At 41.1% G+C, this 21,472-nt stretch overlaps 1 protein-coding gene across 1 annotated transcript; it reads left to right on the forward strand.

Annotated features, from left to right (window-relative positions):
* Positions 1 to 1,684: 1,684 nt before the first annotated feature.
* Positions 1,685 to 21,019, forward strand: kcmf1 (potassium channel modulatory factor 1). Its single transcript, XM_080418638.1, has 7 exons — positions 1,685 to 1,870; positions 8,270 to 8,437; positions 11,542 to 11,681; positions 14,197 to 14,298; positions 15,982 to 16,159; positions 17,676 to 17,991; positions 20,465 to 21,019. Exons 1-7 carry the CDS (start codon positions 1,855 to 1,857, stop codon positions 20,769 to 20,771), a joined length of 1,227 nt encoding a protein of 408 aa, XP_080274764.1. The 5' UTR covers positions 1,685 to 1,854; the 3' UTR covers positions 20,772 to 21,019.
* The last annotated feature ends 453 nt before the right edge of the window (positions 21,020 to 21,472 follow it).

The following is a 21,472-nucleotide window of genomic DNA, read 5'->3' on the forward strand; positions in this document are numbered from 1 at the left end:
GACACGACATGAAAGAGGCAACAAAAGGAGACTTGGGAGACTGAACCTAATCCTCTACACTGCTGTGAAGACTACATTATTATAATGCACTGGTTTGTATGGAGTGTATGTTTCCTCGTTGAGCACAGAAATGAACTGAATCTTATGCAGAAAAAATAAAATACTTTATTATGAAGAATTTGTTTTCTTTTTCTCATGAATCAACCTTTGTTTATGCAACGTCAGAAGGGGGGCGGCGGAGGTTGCAGGTAGTTTACTAGGCCTTTGTTTATACCGGTTCAAACAATGTGCGATAAAAATGTACTCACTCACTCACACGCATGCGCGCACGCGCGCACACACACACACACACACACACACACACACACACACACACACACACACACACACACACACACACACACACACACACACACACACACATGATTTTGTGTTTTATGATGGTGTATCCTGTGCTATTATATGATTGATGTATTATGTGTGGGTGTGGGGTACGTTTATATAGAGTGAGTACACACACAAACAAACAATAATAATAATATACAAAAACAAAAACTAATAATAATAATAGATACATTAAAATAAACCCAAGCCAAAGAATGAGATTGAAGTTCCAAACCTATACAGCAGGGGTCTTTTCAGCCCAAGGACCCCTTTGGCTGTGAGAGAGATGAAGCAGGGACCCCCACCCATATTGTATAGAATTAAATTAGATCTTATTTCCCTCTACACATTGCCAAAAATAGCCGATCTACAAGCACACAACGCCTCGCAGCGCAAGGCGTTGTGTGCTTGTAGATCGGCTATTTTTGGCTAATGTTCCCCTCATTCCCCTCAGAATCCTATATCACACAAAGATTTGCAGGACCCCCTGTAGTAACTCTGAGGACCCCCTAGGGGTCCCTGACCCCCTGTTGAAGATCCATGCCATACAGGAACCCACCACTTACACTTTTATGGGAAAGTACGCCCCCTAGTGTCTACTCCTTAGTACGTACACTACACTAGTGGTTCTCAACCTTTTCAAGCCGAGACCCCCCAAAATAATCATATTTGAACTGAGGACCCCCCAAAATAATCATATTTGAACTGGGGATCCCCAAAAACAATATCATATTTGAACTGAGGACCCCCCAAAAAAATCATATTTGAGTTGAGGCATTAAAATAGTTTGACTCGGTTCCACAGATAAATATTGTGAAAATAGCAGATCTACAAGCTCACAACGGCATTGTGTGCTTGTAGATCTGCTTTCACAAATGTTGCCTCTGTCTTATATTATTTGACAATTTGGCCAATGTTTGACCAGTTTTTATAGCACAGTTTGTCGATTACTTTTGATGCATTACTGGTCTTTTTCTTTTCTTTCTTTTCTCTCTTTTTTTGGGTCTTAAAAGTTCTTAAATTGTCACTTCACTCAGTTCACTGTCATCTGGGGACCCCCTCAAAATCATGTGGGGGACCCCCCTGTAATTGTATTTTTTCATCATTGTGTTTTTGATTTATTTCATTGAGGATTTTATTTATTTCATTGTGGTATTTGTTTTTAAATGTTTGGACCTATGGACTTCCATACCCCTGCAGGGTCCCGACCCACAGGTTGAGAGCCCCTGCACCAGACGGGGAGGGGAGGGGAGGAGGAGAAGCACAGCCCAGCCAGCAGACACAAACTGTAACCTGTGCGGATCCATCTTGCTAGTAGAAACAGAAAGAGACAGAGCACCAACAACACGCCTTTATTTCTGTGTTATTATTTATATCAACATCAAACACACCACCAGACCCCCTGATCCGTGTTGAGGAGGGGGGGAGAGAGAGCCTCGAGGAGGAGGGTCTGTGTCATTGTCCTGTAGGATGTCCCGACATGAGGGTGAGTGAGAGTGACACAAAATATACTAAGGTGTCCAAGGCGTCCCTGCCCCTGGGTTAGCACGATGCTAGCATGCTAACTGGTTAGCATTATGCTACTACACAACTAGCATGCTAACTGGTTAGCATTTTGCCACTAAACGGCCAGCATGCTAAATGGTTAGCATGGTTAGCATTAGCATGGTTAGCATTAGCATGCTAACTGGTTAGCATCATGCTACTACACAACTAGCATGCTAACTGGTTAGCATCATGCTACTTACTACTACACAACTGGCATGCTAACTGGTTAGCATTAGCATGCTAACTGGCTAGCATTGTGCTAGCCACTACTATGCTTCTACTTCTACACACAGTCAGCTAGCATGCTACCACCACTGCCATGTTGTTGTAAATGGGGGCTCATGCTGCTGGCTGGCTGGCTGCTGGGTCACCATGCATTTTAAAGCCATATATTTCGTAACTCCGACCGTCTTTGAACGCGGACGACACTTCTGAATGTATATCCTGCCTCTTGTGAATGTTTTAAAGAGCAATAAAGCTACAGGAGCCCCGCGGCGGGTTTATCTTGAGCTTTTATGTCTCGTAATGACAATGCAAGCTAACAAGTCTTAGCATGTTAGCCGCCGGGGAGGGGGTGTGGAGTTAGGGAGGAGGAGGAGGAGGAGGGGGATAGATCACCATAGCTAACTATACCACAGCCTGCTAGTGCTAACGTTTAATGTCATCAGATCAGGAGGCGTCTTTTCAACGCGAAGGCTCGTTTATTTCTGCGTCACATGATCCTATTATGCTCGATACAAATGACGTCACTTTAAACTTTCCCACCCCAGTTGTAAAAAATACGTAATTTGTGTCATAAGTACGACACTGTGGCCGAGAGGTATAGGCTAGCCGAGAGAGGGTCTTAGTTCTTACGACTCATTCATTTGCCTAACTGCGTTATCCTGAGGCTTCATCGTGGTGTCATTCCATATGCTTATGATTTACATTTACTCTGAATGCACTGTCATGAGAACAAGACCAGACTGTCCCCCCTGGCCTCAGGCAATGTTCACTAACCTACTGCTGACCAGTAGACTAGTACCCTACTGCTGACCAGTAGGGTAATAGTCTACTGATGACCAGTAGACTAGTACCCTACTGCTGACCAGTAGGGTACTAGTCTACTGATGACCAGTAGACTAGTACCCTACTGCTGACCAGTAGGGTACTAGTCTACTGATGACCAGTAGACTAGTAGTCTACTGATGACCAGTAGACTAGTACCCTACTGCTGACCAGTAGGGTACTAGTTTACTGATGACCAGTAGACTAGTACCCTACTGCTGACCAGTAGGGTACTAGTCTACTGATGACCAGTAGACTAGTACCCTACTGCTGACCAGTAGGGTACTAGTCTACTGATGACCAGTACTAACCTACTGCTGACCAGTACTAACCTACTGCTAATTGCTTCTGACCAGTAGTACCCTAACCCTACTGCTGACCAGTACTAACCTACTGTTGACCACTACTAACCTACTGTTGACCAGTAGTACGTACCCTAACCCTACTGCTGACCAGTACTAACTAACCTACTGTTAAACAGTAACTTACTGCAGTGCTGACCAGTACTAACCCAAGTAGTAAGTAACCTAGTACTGCTAACCAGTAGGTAACCAGCTGCTTATCGCTAGTAACCAGTGCTAACCAGTAGTACGTAACCCCAGTAGTAAAGTCCTACAGTAACCAGTACAGACCAGTCTCTCTCTCTCTCTCTGGGTAACACCAGACAGACTTACTGTCTACATTCCTGGTTAACCTATTATCAAGTCAGGAGGTGTTACACAGTAACATGCTGAGTGTGTGTTAGCCCATTCAGACCAGGAACACATCTGTGTCATTTTTACATTTCTTTGGCTATTTTATGGAAAAATAATTTTGCGCAAATCTTTGAATATATATATTTTTGAATTTTTAAAGCAAACATTTTTAACTCAAAATCTTTGCTTCTGAGGATTCTACAAATGTCTTCTAAAGCAGGGGTCTTCAACAGGACCCCTAGGGGGTCCTCAGAGTTACTACAGGGGGTCCGCCAAATCTCTGTGTGATATGATCATTGTTTTTTACATTAACCACTTGAACCCCAGCATCCCTATTCTAAGGACAACCTTAGCCGAAAATAGCCGATCTACAAGCTCACAACGCCTCGCGCTGCGAGGCGTTGTGAGCTTGTAGATCTGCTATTTTCGGCAAAGAGGGGAAAATAGAGCAGACCAAGTACAGAGTGAAAATTTACTACGTATTGATGGTTTAAGTTGTTAAATGTCTGAAAATACACATTAACATGAATCCAACATCTATGAAAAGCTTTAATCTGCAACACAATTTTATGTAATCTATATAGTGGGGGTCCCTACTTCATCTCTCTCTCAGTTAGGGGGTCCTTGGCCTTGAAAAGGTTGAAGACCCCTGTTCTAAATCCTAATAGGTAAAAAAGTAAAATAATATCCACCCAAAATGATATGTATTTGTCTGCGGACCTTCACATCTCAAAACATTTAGTTCCAGAAGAAGCAAAGAATTGAAAATGCACATTATATTCAAAGATTTGCACACATTTTCAAGACCCCGCCCCCCTTCCCTAAAATAGCCGATCTGCAAGCTCATGAAATGACACAGATGCGTTCCCGGTCTTAGTGGGTTAACCCATTGAGGCCTGAGGTTCCGATTCTGCAAAATGTCTTCTGAATCCCAACAGTTTTTTTTTTTTTAAACGTATGTTGCTATGTTTTCAAACTTTTTAATGTCAAGGACTCCAAAATGTATATGTATTTGGCCGCAGACCCCCATCTTAAAATATTTTGTTCCAGGGACCCCCCAGAAGCAAAGATTTGAGTTACAAATGTTTGCTTTAAAAATATATATATTCAAAGATTTACACACATTTTCAAAAATAGCAGATCTATAGCGCGGCACTCGGTGCCGCGCTATGAGCTTGTATATCTGCTATTTTTGAATAGCCAAAGTGTAAAATAATGCTTTTTAGCTCAAATCTAAAAAATTACACGGATGCGTCCCAGGTCTTAGTGGGTTAAAGTTAACTCTGAGAGTGTGGCTACACTTGTACACTCTCAGAGTTAACAAAATGGATAAATGAACACGGAGGAGTTTAGTTGTGTATTATTGTGTTCATTTAGTCTCTCCTTGGGTATCCAAATAAGTGACTAACTGCCAGCGTTCCTGCCTGGGAGTTGCTATGGTGCTCACTTATGCAAACACAAGTTTACCTTTAGTTTACAGGCCAGGAGACAGTCAGTCAGTTGCCATAAGCAAAACCAAAGGGAAGAGTAAAATATGAATAATATTACTCGATACTCTCCGAGTCCAACGCTCGGCTTATTGGTGTAGTTTGTTTATTTTACGCCAAGTAAATCAGCTAGTTTTAAAATTGGGAGCACATCGTGTTCATCCACTGGGCCATCATGGTAACTTACTGTACCTTGTGTATATATAGTATAGGTTACACAAGGTAGTAATGCTTTATTCTCATGTGAAGAAACAGTTACATGGTTAACCGTTATTGACACTTAATTAGTCATTTTGTCAAACACTGGGCATTTAAATGTGTAGTCTAGTCACATGTGTAATATACATGTACTACTAGCTAATTGTACTCGGTTGCATCTGAACTCAGGGTCAGTGTTTATTTTATGAACCAGGCTAGCTGTGTTTTGTGCATACTGTGTCAACTCATTTTAGATTTTTTTTAAAGCTATAACCATTATTTCATACAGATAAATAGCAGATATACAAGCTCATACAAGCTATGAGCTTGTAGATCTGCAATTTCTTTGAAAAATCGCGAAAATGTGTGCAAATCTTTGAATATATATATATATTTTTTTAAAGCTAAACTGTTTAACTTTAATCTTTTGTATGTTGCTGTAATATCAGTGGTTCTCAAACGTTTTCATGTCAAGGACCACCCAAAATGATATGTATTTGGCCGCGGACACCCTTTGTTCCAGGGACCCCCACCAGTAGCAAAGATTCGAGTTAAAAATGTATACATATATATTCAAAGATTTGCACACATTTTCACAATGTTTTTTGCACACATTTCCCCAAAAATAGCAGTTCTACAAGCTCATAGCGCGGCACTCGGTGCCGCGCTATGAGCTTGTAGATCTGCTATTTTTGAATAGCCCAAATAAATCTTAAAAAGACACAGATGCGTTCCCGGGTTGAATGAGGTTAAGTCTGGATTGGTGTTGCCACAGATAACTCTCCCCCAGGACCACGGAAAAGCAGGTCTGTGTCAAGATGTACTGATTCAAACGGCATTGTTTTGCACATCCATGTTGGTCGCTGACAAAAAAAAAAGAACGTATACTGTACGAAGAAAGGTCCGCACAAGCAGCTGCTGCTGCTACGTATAAATGTTAATGTGCAAACTACTGTAGTTTGCACATTTTATTTGGAGCAGCAGCAGCTGGCCATGTCAAAATGCAGCCTAAAACGTGACAGTGTCCCTGTTGATGACGTACAGTAGGCCTTACTTACTGTTGTTAACATTAATGTGGTCCAGAAATATATGTTGTCCCTTCTCTGTACATGACATCAATTCCACAGAGTAGGGTACTTCATTCATTGATAAGCACTATTCCTGACTGTTCAGTAGTGTTGATTTTGACCGCAAATTTTGTTTCAATTTTAGTCATAGTCTTTTGAATGAAATTCCATTTAGTTTTAGTCATAGTCTCTTTAGTTAGTCATATTTTAGTCATCTGAAATGTCTTACTGTGTCTAGTTTTAGTCGACTAAATATCATAAGATTATAGTCGACTATATCTGCAGTTGATTTAGTCGACTAAAATCTATGTTGGCGGTGCCTTGATGGTGTTGTAATGGCTAATTTTACACTTGGTTGCATGCTGAAAATAGCCGATCTACAAGCTCACAACGTGTCGCAGCATGACGCGAGCTTGTAGATCTGCTATTTTCAGAGTGCAACACCCGAGCGCGACCAAACATAAAATGACTTGTCTTTAAGTTCTACTGGATCTCTTCTCCACTCGTCCCTCACGTAACATTTTAGTCTAGTGTTTATTTGTTGACGAAATAGTCAACATATTTAGTTTTAGTCATCGTAGCTTAGTTTTTATTTAGTCAGTGAAAAAAGGTAGTCGACGAACATTTCTCGTCATAGTTATAGCGAAATCAACACTGCTGTTCAGTTGGCTTTACCATTTTGTCAGGATTCAGGAATAACATTCAGACTGTCCCTATGGAAAAGGTTAAGTTACAAAAATCACCAGAATATCTGCCTGCTTTCACCTTCATTTTGTGTGCAAGTGCAATACAAAACAAAACGCTAGATCCTTGACAGTCAAGTCTACAGATCAGCAAGTCTTAAGAAAATGAACATGAGCGTTCACACTGGAGCTGTTCACCTTACTTTAAACACTTAAAGTTGTACAACTAACGATTTTTAGCAACCTCTGCTGGTCACTACCGTCACTGCATACAATTTCCGTAATCCTCGATTACCCAGAATTCCATTCGTTTTCACCGGAAGCCGGAAGCGTTTCAAAAAGCGATCTTTTAATTGTTTTATACTATCTACGGATCGTTTCTCTTAGCCAGTGGAGCATTAGTTACCATGAGCTGTGCTTTCTTTTTCTGTTCTTTTTCGATCTTCTAATCCTACATTCTCTTAAAATCAGCGTGAGGTTCCTTTTTGTTATTACCGCGATAGTTCCTGGCCAAACAGGAAACCGTTGCGGTAGTTCCTGGCCAAACAGGAAACCAGTGCATTTCCACCTCCGTTTTCCGGCCAGATGACGTCATTTCCCCGGGAAAGTCCCCCCAGTCCACGTTCAATATAAAATATATAAATAAAAGGCTTCCGGGGGTGAAATTCATGGAGTGGGTGTTGTGAAACTTTTGCCACTCACAAAAGATATACAATTTAACTTTAGTTTTGTTGAAAACCTAGTATGCCTTTAACCATATTGACTTGGTAAAACAGACCTTAGTTGCACTGTTCTTGGTGCACTCTTCCCTCTACACCAAATCTCTTCACCGAAAATAGGCAATCCACAAGCTCGCAACAACACGTCAGCCTCTAGATCTGATATTTATGGTGAACGTCCCCCGTCCCCCCCCCAGAATGGGGATTGGGGATGCTGGGGTTCAAGTGGTTAAACTCTTTTCAGTAGGGCATAGATAAGCTATTTTGAGATGGGGGGCCGCGGCCAAATACATATCATTTTGGGGGTCCTTGACAGTTTGAGAACCACTGCCTTAAGGTTTAGACTTCATATTCTCAACCCATGGGACTCACGACTACAAAAATCCCCACTAAAAGTTGACAACATCTTAACAAAATGTCCTTTTTTCCTGTTTTCTGCAGGTGTGAGCTGCGATGCTTGTTTAAAAGGGAACTTCAGAGGGAGACGGTTCAAGTGTTTAATCTGCTACGACTACGACCTGTGTGCGTCGTGCTACGAGAGCGGCGCCACGACCACACGGCACACCACAGAGCACGCCATGCAGTGTATATTAACCAGGGTAGACTATGGTAAGAACCATGTATTGTATATTAACCAGGGTAGACTATGGTAAGATTAAGAACAACTTGGTTTACAGCCTGGATGGCTGAACTACTGGCTTTGGTGGTCACAGCTTTGGCTATGGAAAAATAGCAGATATACAAGCTCATAGCGCGGCACAGAGTGCCGTGCTATGAGCTTGTAGATCTGCTATTTTCCAAAAATCATGACTTTTTTTTTGCAAATCTTTGAATATATATTTTTTTAAAGTGAACATTTTTAACTCAAATCTTTGCTTCTGGGGGGGGTCCCTGGAACAACACATTTTGAGATGGGGGGGGGGGGTCTGCGGCCAAATACATATCTAAAAATGTTTTCTATAAGCATGTTGCTATATCAGTGTCCATGTCAAGGACCCCCAAAATGATATGTATTTGGCTGCGGACCCCCATCTCAAAATATGTTGTACCAGGGACCCCCAGAAGCACAGATTGGAGTAAAAAAATTCCCTTTAAAACATATATATATATTCAAAGATTTGCACAAACTTTCCAAGATTTAAAAAAAAATTGCAGATCTACAAGCTCATAGCGCGGCACTCAGTGCCACGCTATGAGCTTGTAGATCTGCTATTTTTGAATAGCTAAAGACAATTGATTAATACTTTTTGCATCCAGCTCTTCGGTAAACTGAAAATACATTTTCAGGTGGGACACGAATTTCGTCCAATCAGAAGAGAAAACCCACTATTTTTTTGTTTAATCACTCCCAATTTCACTTGTTTATCCTGTGTCCTGTATGAGGTCGCTCTCCTGATTTGATTGTTTTATTTATTTTGAGTTTTTTAAAGAGCTGGAGAGACGGAGGGATCCCTGTTACTGAACAAACACTGTATAGCAATGATTACTTTCAGGATATAGAGATATTTAACACTTATTTTAACCAAATATATCACTTAACAGCACCTTTTCTTACATTCACCTGCCATTCCAGGTCTTAACCAGTCCCTGATTAGACAGCTAGTATTACAAGGACACCAACAGTAGTAGTACCAGTATTGGGAACCAATGCTAGCTAGAATGTCTATTTTGTGATGAGAATCATCCCTCGTGATTCATCTAATTAATCTTGAGATCAATTGCTGTCATCGCTTTCATTATTAAACCGTTAGGCCCCCATGTCTCTGGGGCTACAAGATACGCTCTCTGTCCCTATTACAATGTTCCTGCACCGGTTAAGACAAACCGGGACGTCTCGCTCATTACATTTGACTTACTTGAACAATGTATATATATCGCTGCTGTCTGGTGAAAACCTTTACTAAAAGAACATGATGTTCCAGTGGATCCAATGTAATTATTATTTTAGTCACAAGCTCGTTTTAATACTTACTTTAAACCTGGCGCCCCTGTTCTTGGACAGCTCCTGGTAGAAATCCAAGGAAGGTGGTGGGTCGCCCCTTTTTTCTTTTTATTAGTCCTGTGGAGAAATTACACAGTGAAACATTTTGAGTTTTCAATTTAATCTCAATATGCACTAATTTTGCCATGTGATAATGCAGTTAGTTATGCAGGGTTTGGTAGCGTGGGGTATATTGACTGGTAAAGAGTTGTTTTCACTGCGTGATCATGGATACACAGCGGTGTTGATTTTGACCGCAAATTTTTATTTAGTTTTAGTCATAGTGTTTTGAATAAAATTCCATTTAGTTTTAGTCATATTTTAGTCACCTGAAATGTTTTACTGTTAGTCTAGTTTTAGTTGACTGAATATCATACGATTTTATTAGACTAAATCTACAGCTGATTTAGTCGACTATAATGTATTTTTGTCCCGCTGTGGTGCCATCGAAATGGCTGATTTTCATTTAGCTGCATTCCGAAAATAGCAGATCTACAAGCTCACAACGAGCTTGTAGAGCAGCTATTTTTGGTCTGTGACACCCGGGCGCACCCATGATGACTTGTCTTTTAGTTCTACTGGATCTCTTCTCCACCATCCCTCCCAAACATTTAGTCTAGTTTAAAAAAAAATTGACGAAATTGTCAGTATATTTAGTCATAGTTTTAGTAATCATAGCTTAGTTTTTATTTATTTTTTATGTCGTGAAAAAAAGTTAGTCGACAGACGTTTTTCGTCATAGTTTTAGTCGACGAAATCGACACTGATACACAGTTTCAAACATTTATTTTAATGTGCAATGAAAAAACATCCCACACGGTTGCACTGTTCTGTCACGTTGCCTCTGATACAATGAGGTCTTTATCATGTTATCAGTTCTATGTTGTTTTCACCTGTTTTCACAAAATGTGTGCATATATATATATATAATGTATCTTTTATTTTTATTTTTGTATAAATGTCTTTATTAGAGTCACATAGAATAGATATGTTGGCAGTCAGATTTTTTTTTCATTTTCTCCCTTTCCCCAACCCTCCCCCCATGTTGTTATTGCTGTCATATTTTCCTCTTTCAAAAGATAAATACAAAAATTCTGTAAAAAAAATACAGTGGAATACAGAAACGGACCAGACAAACAAACACGCAAACATGATTTCAAATTTGGTATAGACAATGGAATGTGATAGAAAATAAATAATGAATTATCTCTTTTTTTTAAGCAAACATTTGTAAAATATTTTGCTCCAGGGACCTCGAGAAGCAAAGATTTGAGTTACAAATGTTTGCTTTAAAAATATATATATTCAAAGATTTGCACACATTTTCACGATTTTTCCAAAATAGCAGATCTACAAGCTCATAGTAGCGCTTGTTGATCTGCTATTTTTTGAATAGCCCAAAGTATAAAATAATGGTTATAGCTCAAATCTAAAAATGACACAGTATGTGTTCCAGGATTGAATGCGCTAGTATTGGGCGCAGGCACTTTACCCTCCATCCTACCCCTTGGTGCTGAGTGCTAACTAAGCAGGAAGGCATTGGGTACCACTTATTCTTTATATAGTCGTTCATGGTATGACTCAGCCGGTGGTTTGAATTTGAACCCTGACCTACCCAGTCAGTGGTGTACAGTACCATCACGGTGTACCCTCAAACCACAACAAGGTCCAACTGAGCTGGTTTTGACACTTAACAACAACAATACTTCTTTGTCTCCTCCTTTCCCCCCAGACTTGTATTACGGTGGAGACACTTTCTCAGTAGAGCAACCGCAGTCGTTCACGTGTCCCTATTGTGGCAAGATGGGCTACACAGAGACCTCCCTGCAGGAGCACGTCACTTCAGAACATGCAGAAACCTCCACAGAGGTGGTGAGTATATAAACCATATTATATGCCTTTACACAGACCACATGAGAGTTCTGTCTCCTCTAACACATTAACACATTGACTGCCAATCGCGTAGATCTACGCGAACCTATTTAAAGCCGCCACGTGCCAATTGCGTAGATCTATGCGAACCGGTGTTTTTTTTTTTTCTCTCGAGATGAACAAAAAGTGCACTTTCTGAAATTTTTTATCCACTTCCGTTTCCGGTAGCGCGACCGGAAACGGAATTATTCGGGTTCCGTTTTTTTCGATCGTATCCGCTTCCTGTCTGGGATCCTGTCTAAAAGTCGATTTTCTCGGTTGTTGTTTTTCTCCTCGCTGATCACTGTTTAGCGTTCACCGCTGTATCTTCAAGATGGCGGAAGGGATTTCGAAACGGTCTTCGCTGGCCGTTTCACACAGATCCCCTGTGTGTTTAGAACCAAATGAACGCGCACTTTTAACTTATTTAGCGAGGTCTGTGGCGACATGAAAAAAACGAAAAAACAACAATAAAACGCTGGCACTGGTGAGTACATTATGATATTAACCTCTGGCATGGAATGTGTTAAAACCTGAGGCGATTATTAAAAATGTTCTCTAAGTCCTAACAGTTTTTTGAAAAAAAATCTAAAAATATTTTTTTCAAGATTTTTCAAAAATAGCCAAAGAAATCTAAAGTGACACAGATGCGTTCCAGGTCTTAATGGGTTCTAAAAGAGACCTGACAAACCTTCTTATTCATGGAAGTGCCTTTCTAATCCTTCTACATTTAAATATTGCTGCACCTTTTTAAACATTCTTACAATTTCCTTAATCATTAATTGTACAATATTAGGCTTCATCCATGTCGGAAATTGGAAAAACGGTGAATTGATTAAAAAGTCCCCCCAAAAAAGCATGTTGGCCAGGAGGAGAACAGCTATTTCAGTTTAGCTCTTTTTGGAGCCAGTCAGAGAGGGCAGGATCAGCTCCAGTGTGTTCCACTGTTCAGAAGACTGCAGCACGGCTTTTAACTAAACAAAAAAAGACGTGGACCAGATTTCCCTGTTTTTAGCATCTCTTCATTGGCTGCCTGTTCATTTTATCATTTACTTTATTGATTACTAATAACTGTTTGTAGACACACAGGGTAGCTGTGTGAGACGCCCAGAGAAGAACATTTCGATCGGTGATCGTCCATTTTGAAGCTACAGCGGTTTATGTTAAACAGCGATCAGCGATTAGAAAAACAACAACCGAGAAAATGGAGATTTAGTTTCCGCTTTAGAGTGGAGGCGGATGGGAACGAAAATCTTCGGATACGGATATTTCCGTTTCCGGTGGTGCTACAATGAAATTTGTCGTGGCGAACGAGGCCTACAATAAAAAGTGAACCTGCGAAAAAAAGAAAGAAAAAAAAAACACCACTTCGCGTAGATCTACGCGACTGCCACGCTGCGCAATTATTTAGGTTTGCGTAGATCTACGCGATTGGCACGCAATGTGTGGCTTTCAACCTGGCCTCCTCAAACGTGTTCAAAAATAGCAGCTCACAACACATTGTGAGCTTGTAGGTTGACTATTTTCGCTATCCGTCGTACGATAAAGTATAATAAGGCTTTATGTGGTTAAAGACCAGAGGTTGAAAACTCACTTGACGATAATTAAAGCAATAATTGATTTGCATTCTTGTTGCATTGTCTTTCATTTTATTTGAATACCTTGTTCATTTGTTGCATTTTTGTGGGTGGCTGGAACCTTTATTCTGTATTACTTATTTGATGAAATGCTATCTGTATTGTAACAGGTTATTTGGTGCTGCTGCTGTTGTTGTTATTATTATTACTAGACCATACCCATCGGGGGCTATGAACACCCAAAGTGTACAGTTTGGGTTATGCGCTGTGCACAGACAGTAGATGAGGGATGGAAAGTGACTTTGTACTACCACACACACGCTCACGCGCATCCTGTCGCCGCGTTGTGGAGGCACAGAGAACACACACAAACACCCGCACATAAACAGTTCCAACAGGCGGAGCCGTCCCCCGTCGCCAACACACACACACGCGCGCGACCCGTCGCGAACACACACACACCATAGTACATCCTCATGTGGCCAGAAGCGTCCCCCGTCGCGAACACAAACCCGGCCGTCGCGCAAACACAATAATGTCCTTTCTGACATGTGCCTCCTCAACGGACCCGAGCGAACAGACACACACACGGCTGCAGATGATAATGTTACCATGTCCGCTTATTATAAGCGACTTGGGCTCTCTTTGTTTGGGCTTGTTTTCATAGACCTCCATTTTGAGGAGTGAGATGGGAAGTGGGTTAGGATTTTGTACTGAAATTCACACTCCATACGATATATGAAACCTCTTAAGTTATTTTTAGTTTTTACATTTGTTTTGGCCTGATGGCCTTAAACCACACTGTGATGTGCAGTCTTCTTCTTGTTGGCATGAACAGCGTGTGTAAAGTATTGTCATGGATATAATGCAGCAGGTTGACCCTCTCTCTCTCTCCTCAGATCTGTCCTATATGTGCTGCGTTGCCAGGAGGAGACCCCAACCATGTGACTGATGACTTCACCGCTCATCTCACACTGGAACACAGAGCACCTAGAGATTTAATATCCCTTTATTTATGTGTGTGTGTGTGAATGCATGCGTGTGTGCGTGTAAGTCTATATATTTGCATGACCTAATTAAGACCTGAGGCCGATTGTACAAATGCCTTCCAAATCAGTAGTTATATAGCAGATATACAAGCTCGCATGCGATATTTTGTATATCTGCTAATATCTAAATTGACACAGAGGCTTTCTTGGTTTTAATGGGTTAAGACTGCAGCATATTTCAAAAAACATAAATGCCACTTTTGTTTAACCACTTGAACCCCCCCAGCATCCCTATTCTGGGGGGGAACGTTGGCCAAAAATAGCCGATCTACAAGCTCACAACGCGTAGATTGTAGATCTGCTATTTTTGGAAGTTGTACTGAATTTGCAGCTCAACAAAAGCTAATTCATCCTAGTGCATGGGTTTTCAACGGGTGGTCCGTGGACCACTGGTGGTCCGTGAAGGTATTGCATGTGGTCCCCTGACCATGCATTTAGTAATGTAGGAAAGTGAAGATTTGTATTTTATTTTATTTTATCGTCCACTAGTTGAGAAACAATGCAGTAAATTACCTGGCGACGTAAGATGACGCATCAATGTTGTCAGTTACTGTGAAGTCGGATGTCAAGAACTTCCACAGAAATGGGAAGATTAGATCAGAATTTTAAGGGAAACTGTACCGGCTTGTCTGGTCGATGTGCCCATAATCAATCGCATGTGTCTGCTTGCTCATACATAAGTTGCAATGAATCAGTTAACGTGAGTTTAATATGGAAGGTTAACACATTGACCGCCAGAGGTTAATCTCATAATGTACTCACCAGTGCCAACGTTTTATTGTTGTTTTTTGTTTTTTTCACGTCGCCATAGACGTCGTTAAAATCCTTAAGATTGATCTGTGCACTGTTTGTAAACATCGCGGACATCTCCCTGTGTCTACCAGTCCAAACCACGTGTCAAACGGGGCATCCATTGTTGAGTTAGAACGGTTTATGTTAAACAGTGATCAGCGAGGAGAAAAACTACAATCGAAGAAAATGGCGTTTCAGTGTAGACTTTAGAATGGGAGCCGGCGTGATCGTCAAAACCGGATCCCAAATAATTCTGTTTCCGGTGGTGTTACAATGAAATGTGCCGTACCGGAAAATTGAAAAAAAAAAAAAAATTCGAAAAAAAGGAAAAAGCACCACAGCCCGTAGGCTACGGGATCGGCGCTTAAGCGTTGGATTTAACGGCCCGTAGAACGACGGGCCCGGCGGTAAATGTGTTAAGAGAACAGAATAAGGAAAGGAATGGAGGATCAGTGGTTCTCAATCTTTTTTTTTAGCTCTGGACCACTAGCATATCTCAGTTAAATAATGACTGTTAAGGGCTTGATTGAATAGCTTTTTCCCTCACACCACGCCTCCCAAGTTCCCAACACAACAGTGGTCCCCAGGTTGATTCTCAGTCGAGGTGGTGGTCCCTGGTTCATAATCAGTTGAAAACCCCTGTCCTAGTGTATGATGGAGGACAATTTCACGATAACTTAAAATCGCCGTGATAACGATCATTGTGAGCGTTTTTTTTATCACGATAAACGATAACGATTATTCTCCCATCCCTAATTTATAATATATTACATTTGTTTTCTTGTGTGTCAGCCCTCATTTCACTGATAATCACACGTTGAGCCTTAACTCTTGTGTTCTCACGACGAGTCCAGCAGTGTCCGACACGTACGTAGAATGTTCCACCCCGGCAGAGGTCTGGGTGGTCCCCGGGCACGTAGGACCAATATGCACTTTACCAGTGGCTCTACGGGGGGACTGTCCTCGTCACAGAGCTCCACCTACACCCCCAGTAACAGAGAGGCCATGGATCCCATTGCAGGTGAGAGACTGATGAGGAAAGGGATGTATGTGATGCTATATAGGCTCCTCTCAGATGTGGATTAATCATAAAATGTACTTAAAAGAACAAAAGGAAAAGTACTCATTATGCAGAATGTCACGTTTCACAAGGTATCATATGTATACACTGTCCACTTTTTTTTTTATAACATTTTCAAAAATGTGTGCTTAACACATTGGGTGCCAGAGGTTTATTAAGATATTATACGTTGAGTGCCTGGATTTTTAACCATTTTTGAACCTTTTTCAAGTAGTCACAAAATATTTTCAGTGATCACCGTCCTCACGGTGATCCCCTCATTACACACATAGAGGTCTCGTACAATCGGGGGAAAAACATTCAATAATCCGTTCCATAGTTGCAGCCAGTTGAAAATAGTCAAAAATACATTGTAAAAAAAAAAAGTACCTAGATACAGGCTTTTGAAGTCATAAGTTAACCAGGAAGTGGATTGGAGTCTAAATCTTCGAAAAATGATATCTCCTGGTGCTGTGATATATACGGTTTTGGCACTCAATGTGTTAAGAATGGTAAAGTTCAGTTTGTGTTTATTTCTTATCTTATATAGTAGGGGTGTGCCGATATATCGTCCCGCGATATATCGCGATACGTTTTCGTGACGATATGTATCGTTTTGGGGGGAAAAAATATCGTTTTGAAAACTTTTTTTTTCTTTTTTTTTTTACAATAATAATAATCAGGCATGCAAACAGCCCCGAGGTGAAAAGGGTGACAACATGTTGTTTTTTTTCGGGTCAGGTGTCACACTATTGCCCTATTTGGATTCAAAATGGCTAGTGGAAGCTGAAAAGCTACAAGTTTGCATGTCTGAATAATGCAAAAACAGAAATATTTGTTTGCATTTGCTTTTTTTCTCCCCCATATATTTTCATAATAAAAAAGTGTGTATCGTATCGAAATCGTATCGAAGTTGTGTGCCCAATATCGTATCGTTTGGTGAAATTAGTGTATCGGCACACCCCTATTATCTAGTTTTTTTGGTTATAAGTTGAATGTTTTTTTTTTTTTTTTCCCCCTTCACAGCAACAGGAAATATCACTCCTACAATATTTAGACTCCAATCCACCTCCTGGTTAACTTATGACTTCAAAAACCTGTATCTCGGCTCCTGTGCACTTTTTTTTTTTACAATGTTAATTTAACTATTTTCAACTGGCTGCAACTATGGAATGGATTTCCGAATGTTTTAAATTTTTTCCCCCCGATTGTACGAGACCTGTATGTGTGTAATGAGGGGATCACCGTGAGGACGGTGATCACTGAAAATATTTTGTGACTACTTGAAAAAGGTTCAAAATGTTTAAAAAGTCCTGGCACTCAAAGTATAATATTTTAATAAACCTCTGGCACCCAATGTGTTAAGTATTGTAAAATATGCTTTGTTGAACAGTGAATAATCTGAGAAGCAATTGAACACTTTGGAGGCTCATTCTCATCACGTCTCCCCTGTGTCTCCTCCTCCTCCTCCAATCAGAGCTCTTGTCTCAGCTGTCGGGCGTGCGGCGCGCGGCGGGCGGGCAGATCAACTCGTCCGGCCCGTCGGCGTCGCAACTCCAGCAGCTCCAGATGCAGCTGCAGCTGGAGCGCCAGCAGGCTCAGGCGGCGCGCCAGCAGCTGGAGACGGGCCGCCACGCCACGCGCCGCGGCGGCAACAACAACCACCCGGGGAACATCGGCACCGCCGTCCCCCCCGGGCCCAACGCGGCGGCGGGGGCGGCCGGCAACTCGGCCTCGGCGGTCGAGAGCAACCCCTCGTCTTCTCCCCACGGCTCCCAGTTCCTCTTATCACGGTCAGTATGGAGTCTAGACCAGTGGTGGAAAGTAACTAAGTACATTTACTCAAGTACTGTACTTAAGTACAATTTTGAGGTATTTGTACTTTACTTGAGTTTTTCCAATTTCCAATACTTTTACTTCTACTCCACTACATCTCAGAGGCAAATATTGTACTTTTACTCCACTACAATTATTTGAAAACTTTAGTTACTAGTTACTTTTCAGATATAAACTATGATATAATGAAACATACATTAACCACTTTAGCCCTATTTTATACCTAGGCTATTTGAAAATAGCAGATCTACAAGCTCACAACGCGTCGCATCGCGACGCGTTGTGAGCTTGTAGATCGGCTATTTTCAAATATTTAGTACTTTTACTTTTGGTACTTTAAGTACATTTTGATGCCAATACTTTTGTACTTTTACTCAAGTACATTTTTAATTTTGGATTTTTACTTGTAACAGAGTATTTTTATATTGCAGTATTGGTACTTTTACTTAAGTACAGAATTTGAGTACTTTTTCCACCACTGGTCAGTATAGAGTCTAGACCAGTGGTTCTCAACCTTTTGAATGAACCAACGCCCATTTGATCTTTTACTGTTGAGAGTGTTCGGTGTTGATTTTGACAGCAAATTTTGATTTAGTTTTAGTCGGTCTTTTGAATACAATTCTGTTTAGTTTTAGTCATATTTTTGTCATCTGAAAAGTTTTAAGTTTCAGTCTAGTTTTAGTCAACTAAATCTACAGTTGATTTTGTTGCCAAAAAGTCATTTTGGCGGTACCTTGATGGCGTCGTAATGGCTGATTTTACACTTGGTTGCATGCTGAAAATAGCCGATCTACAGCGCTTGTAGATCTGCTGTTTTCAGAGCGCAACACCCGAGCGCAACCAAGCATAAAATGACTTGTCTTTTAGTTCTACTGGATCTCTTCTCCACTAGATCCCTCACTAACATTTTAGTCTGGTTTTTATTGACGAAATTGTCAATATATTTAGTCATCATGGCTTAGTTTTTATTTAGTTTTCGTAAAAAAGGTAGTCGACGAACATTTTTCGTCATAGTTTTAGTCGATGACATCAACACTGGTACAAATCCCAGTACAACAGTGTGAAACTGTGGTTGTTCTGGTCAGCTCCCAGTACAACAGTATAACTCTGGTTGTACTGGGAGCAGGGCCTCATGCCCACAATATTACAGCAAAGACCATTTATGTGTATAAAATGTCAGGACAAAGACATCCAACACATTGTTCTGCGTCATCGGCAAAGTGTCCCTTTAACCACTTTAACCTGATGTCTCTATTTTAGGCCATGTATTAAGCCATTAAGACCTGAGGCCGATTCTACAAATGTCTTCTTATATTATGTTGCTATGTTCTCAAACTTTTTCATGTCAAGGACATGAAAGCACACCCCCAAAATGATATGTATTGGCCGTGTAACCCCATCTCAAAATAATTTGTTCCAGGGACCCCCAGAAGCAAAGATTTGAGTTACAAATGTTCGCTTTAAAAAATATATATAATTCAAAGATTTGCAAAAAAAATCACACATTTTCAAAAACAGCAGATCTACAAGCTTGTAGATGTGCTATTTTTGAATAGCCAAAGTATGAAATATGACAAAATCTAAAAAGACATAGATGCTGTCCATGTCTAAAAGGGTTCATATTTGTAGATACATTTTTTTTTAACACATACAGTGCCAAGATCCCGTCTACACGTTCTTTCAAATCCATCGCTTGAGTGCCAGGATTCATAAGAGCCTGTTTACACGTTCTTTTGAATTTTCATTGTTTAATCTGTGATCGCACGGCTGTGTTTATTTCTCATCAACACTTTCGTTTTCCACTTACGTCACACTCACCCGGAGCCGGATGTAAAAAAAAAAAAATCATTTCCGGGTCACGTTGTTTTTCTCCGGTGATTTTCGGCCAGAATAAGGAAAAACACGGTTTTTCACACGGTATAAAAGACAAACGGACAGCTCAACTTCTATTTTCTTTGGTCCGGGTGACTAACAGCCATCGTCGTAGTGTATCACGTCGTTTTCAGGCCGATCAGCGGGCCGGGAATTGTCGAAAACGTCACATCCTTTGAATGACCGGATATGACGTGGGCCTGTTTGGGAGGGGGTGAGCGAGGTGATCAATGTTTGGATGTGCTGCTCTCTACTGGTGGAACAATCGTAGGTGCTTGACAACACAATCAGAGAATGTATTTGAATGAAAAATTAAAAAACAAAAAAATTAAAAAACACGCAAATTGCTGGCACAGGGGTGAGTACATTATGAATAAACTCTGGCAGTCAATGTGTTAACAAGACTATACAAATCCTCTTGGGTTCCCTACCTCTACCTTTTTATTTTCACTGTTACGTTTTCCTGTCTTTTTATATCGTCTGGTAGTAATTAATTGTGTACTAAATCAACCTCGGGAAAACTAAAAAACGACTTTTTCTTATCGTCTCCACCACCAGGTTGAACGAGCCCAAGTTGTCGGAGGCGGAGCGTCAGCTGCTGGAGGGGGAGCGCGCCGACCGCAGCCTGTTCGTCCAGGAGCTGCTGCTGTCCACGCTGATGCACCGCGAGGAGGAGAGCTCGTCTTCGGACGAGGACGTGGAGCGCGGCCGCCGGGACTTTGCCGATTTCGGCGCCATGGGCTGCGTGGACATCATGCCTTTGGACGTGGCTCTGGAGAACCTCCAGCTGAGGGAGCAAGGGGGGAGCAGGAGCTCCTCCTCCTCCTCCTCCACAGCGAAGGAGCCTCCCACGCCTCCTCTTTGATGTCGTCCGAGGAGCTCCTCCTTCTTCGGCGACAACCAGACTGTGTCCTCTCCTCTGCTGCAACTGCCAATGACAGGGCAAAAAAAAAAAGAAAAAGAAGAAGCAGCCTTTTTTTGTTTTGTTTTTGTTTTTGTTTTATTTCTCCTTTTTTTCTCAGAGGTCTTTTTTTTTTGGTGATTGTAATTTTTCAGGTCTATCATCTTTTTGTTTTGTTTTTGTTTTTATTGTGAACAAAAGTGAACAAAATGGAGAGCAAACTGGGGGGGAAAAGTGCAAGAAATAATGTGGGAGGGGTTGGGGGGGGTGGGGGGGATGTATACCAGATGCATTACGATACGGAAGCCGTAGTATCCCTGTACGAGTGCCCATTAACCCATTAAGACCCACTGAGTCCGATTCTACAGTTTTGGGGAAAAACTTATGTTATTAGGTCAGTGGTGCTCAAACTTTTTCATGTGAAGGACCACCCAGAATGATGTATTTGGCTGCGGACCCCCCATCTCAAAATATGTTGTTCCAGGGACCCCCCCCCAGAAGCAAAGATCTGAGTTATAAATGTTCGCTTTAAAAATATATATATTCAAAGATTTGCACACATTTTCCTGATTTTTCAAAAATAGCAGATCTTCAAGCTATATCTGCTATTTTTGAATAACCAAAAGTGTAAAAGAATGCTTTTTTAGCTCAAATGAAAAAGTGAC

This window comes from Gymnoscopelus braueri (assembly GCF_963280865.1).
Source record: "Gymnoscopelus braueri genome assembly, chromosome: 22".
NCBI classification, from domain to species: domain Eukaryota; kingdom Metazoa; phylum Chordata; class Actinopteri; order Myctophiformes; family Myctophidae; genus Gymnoscopelus; species Gymnoscopelus braueri.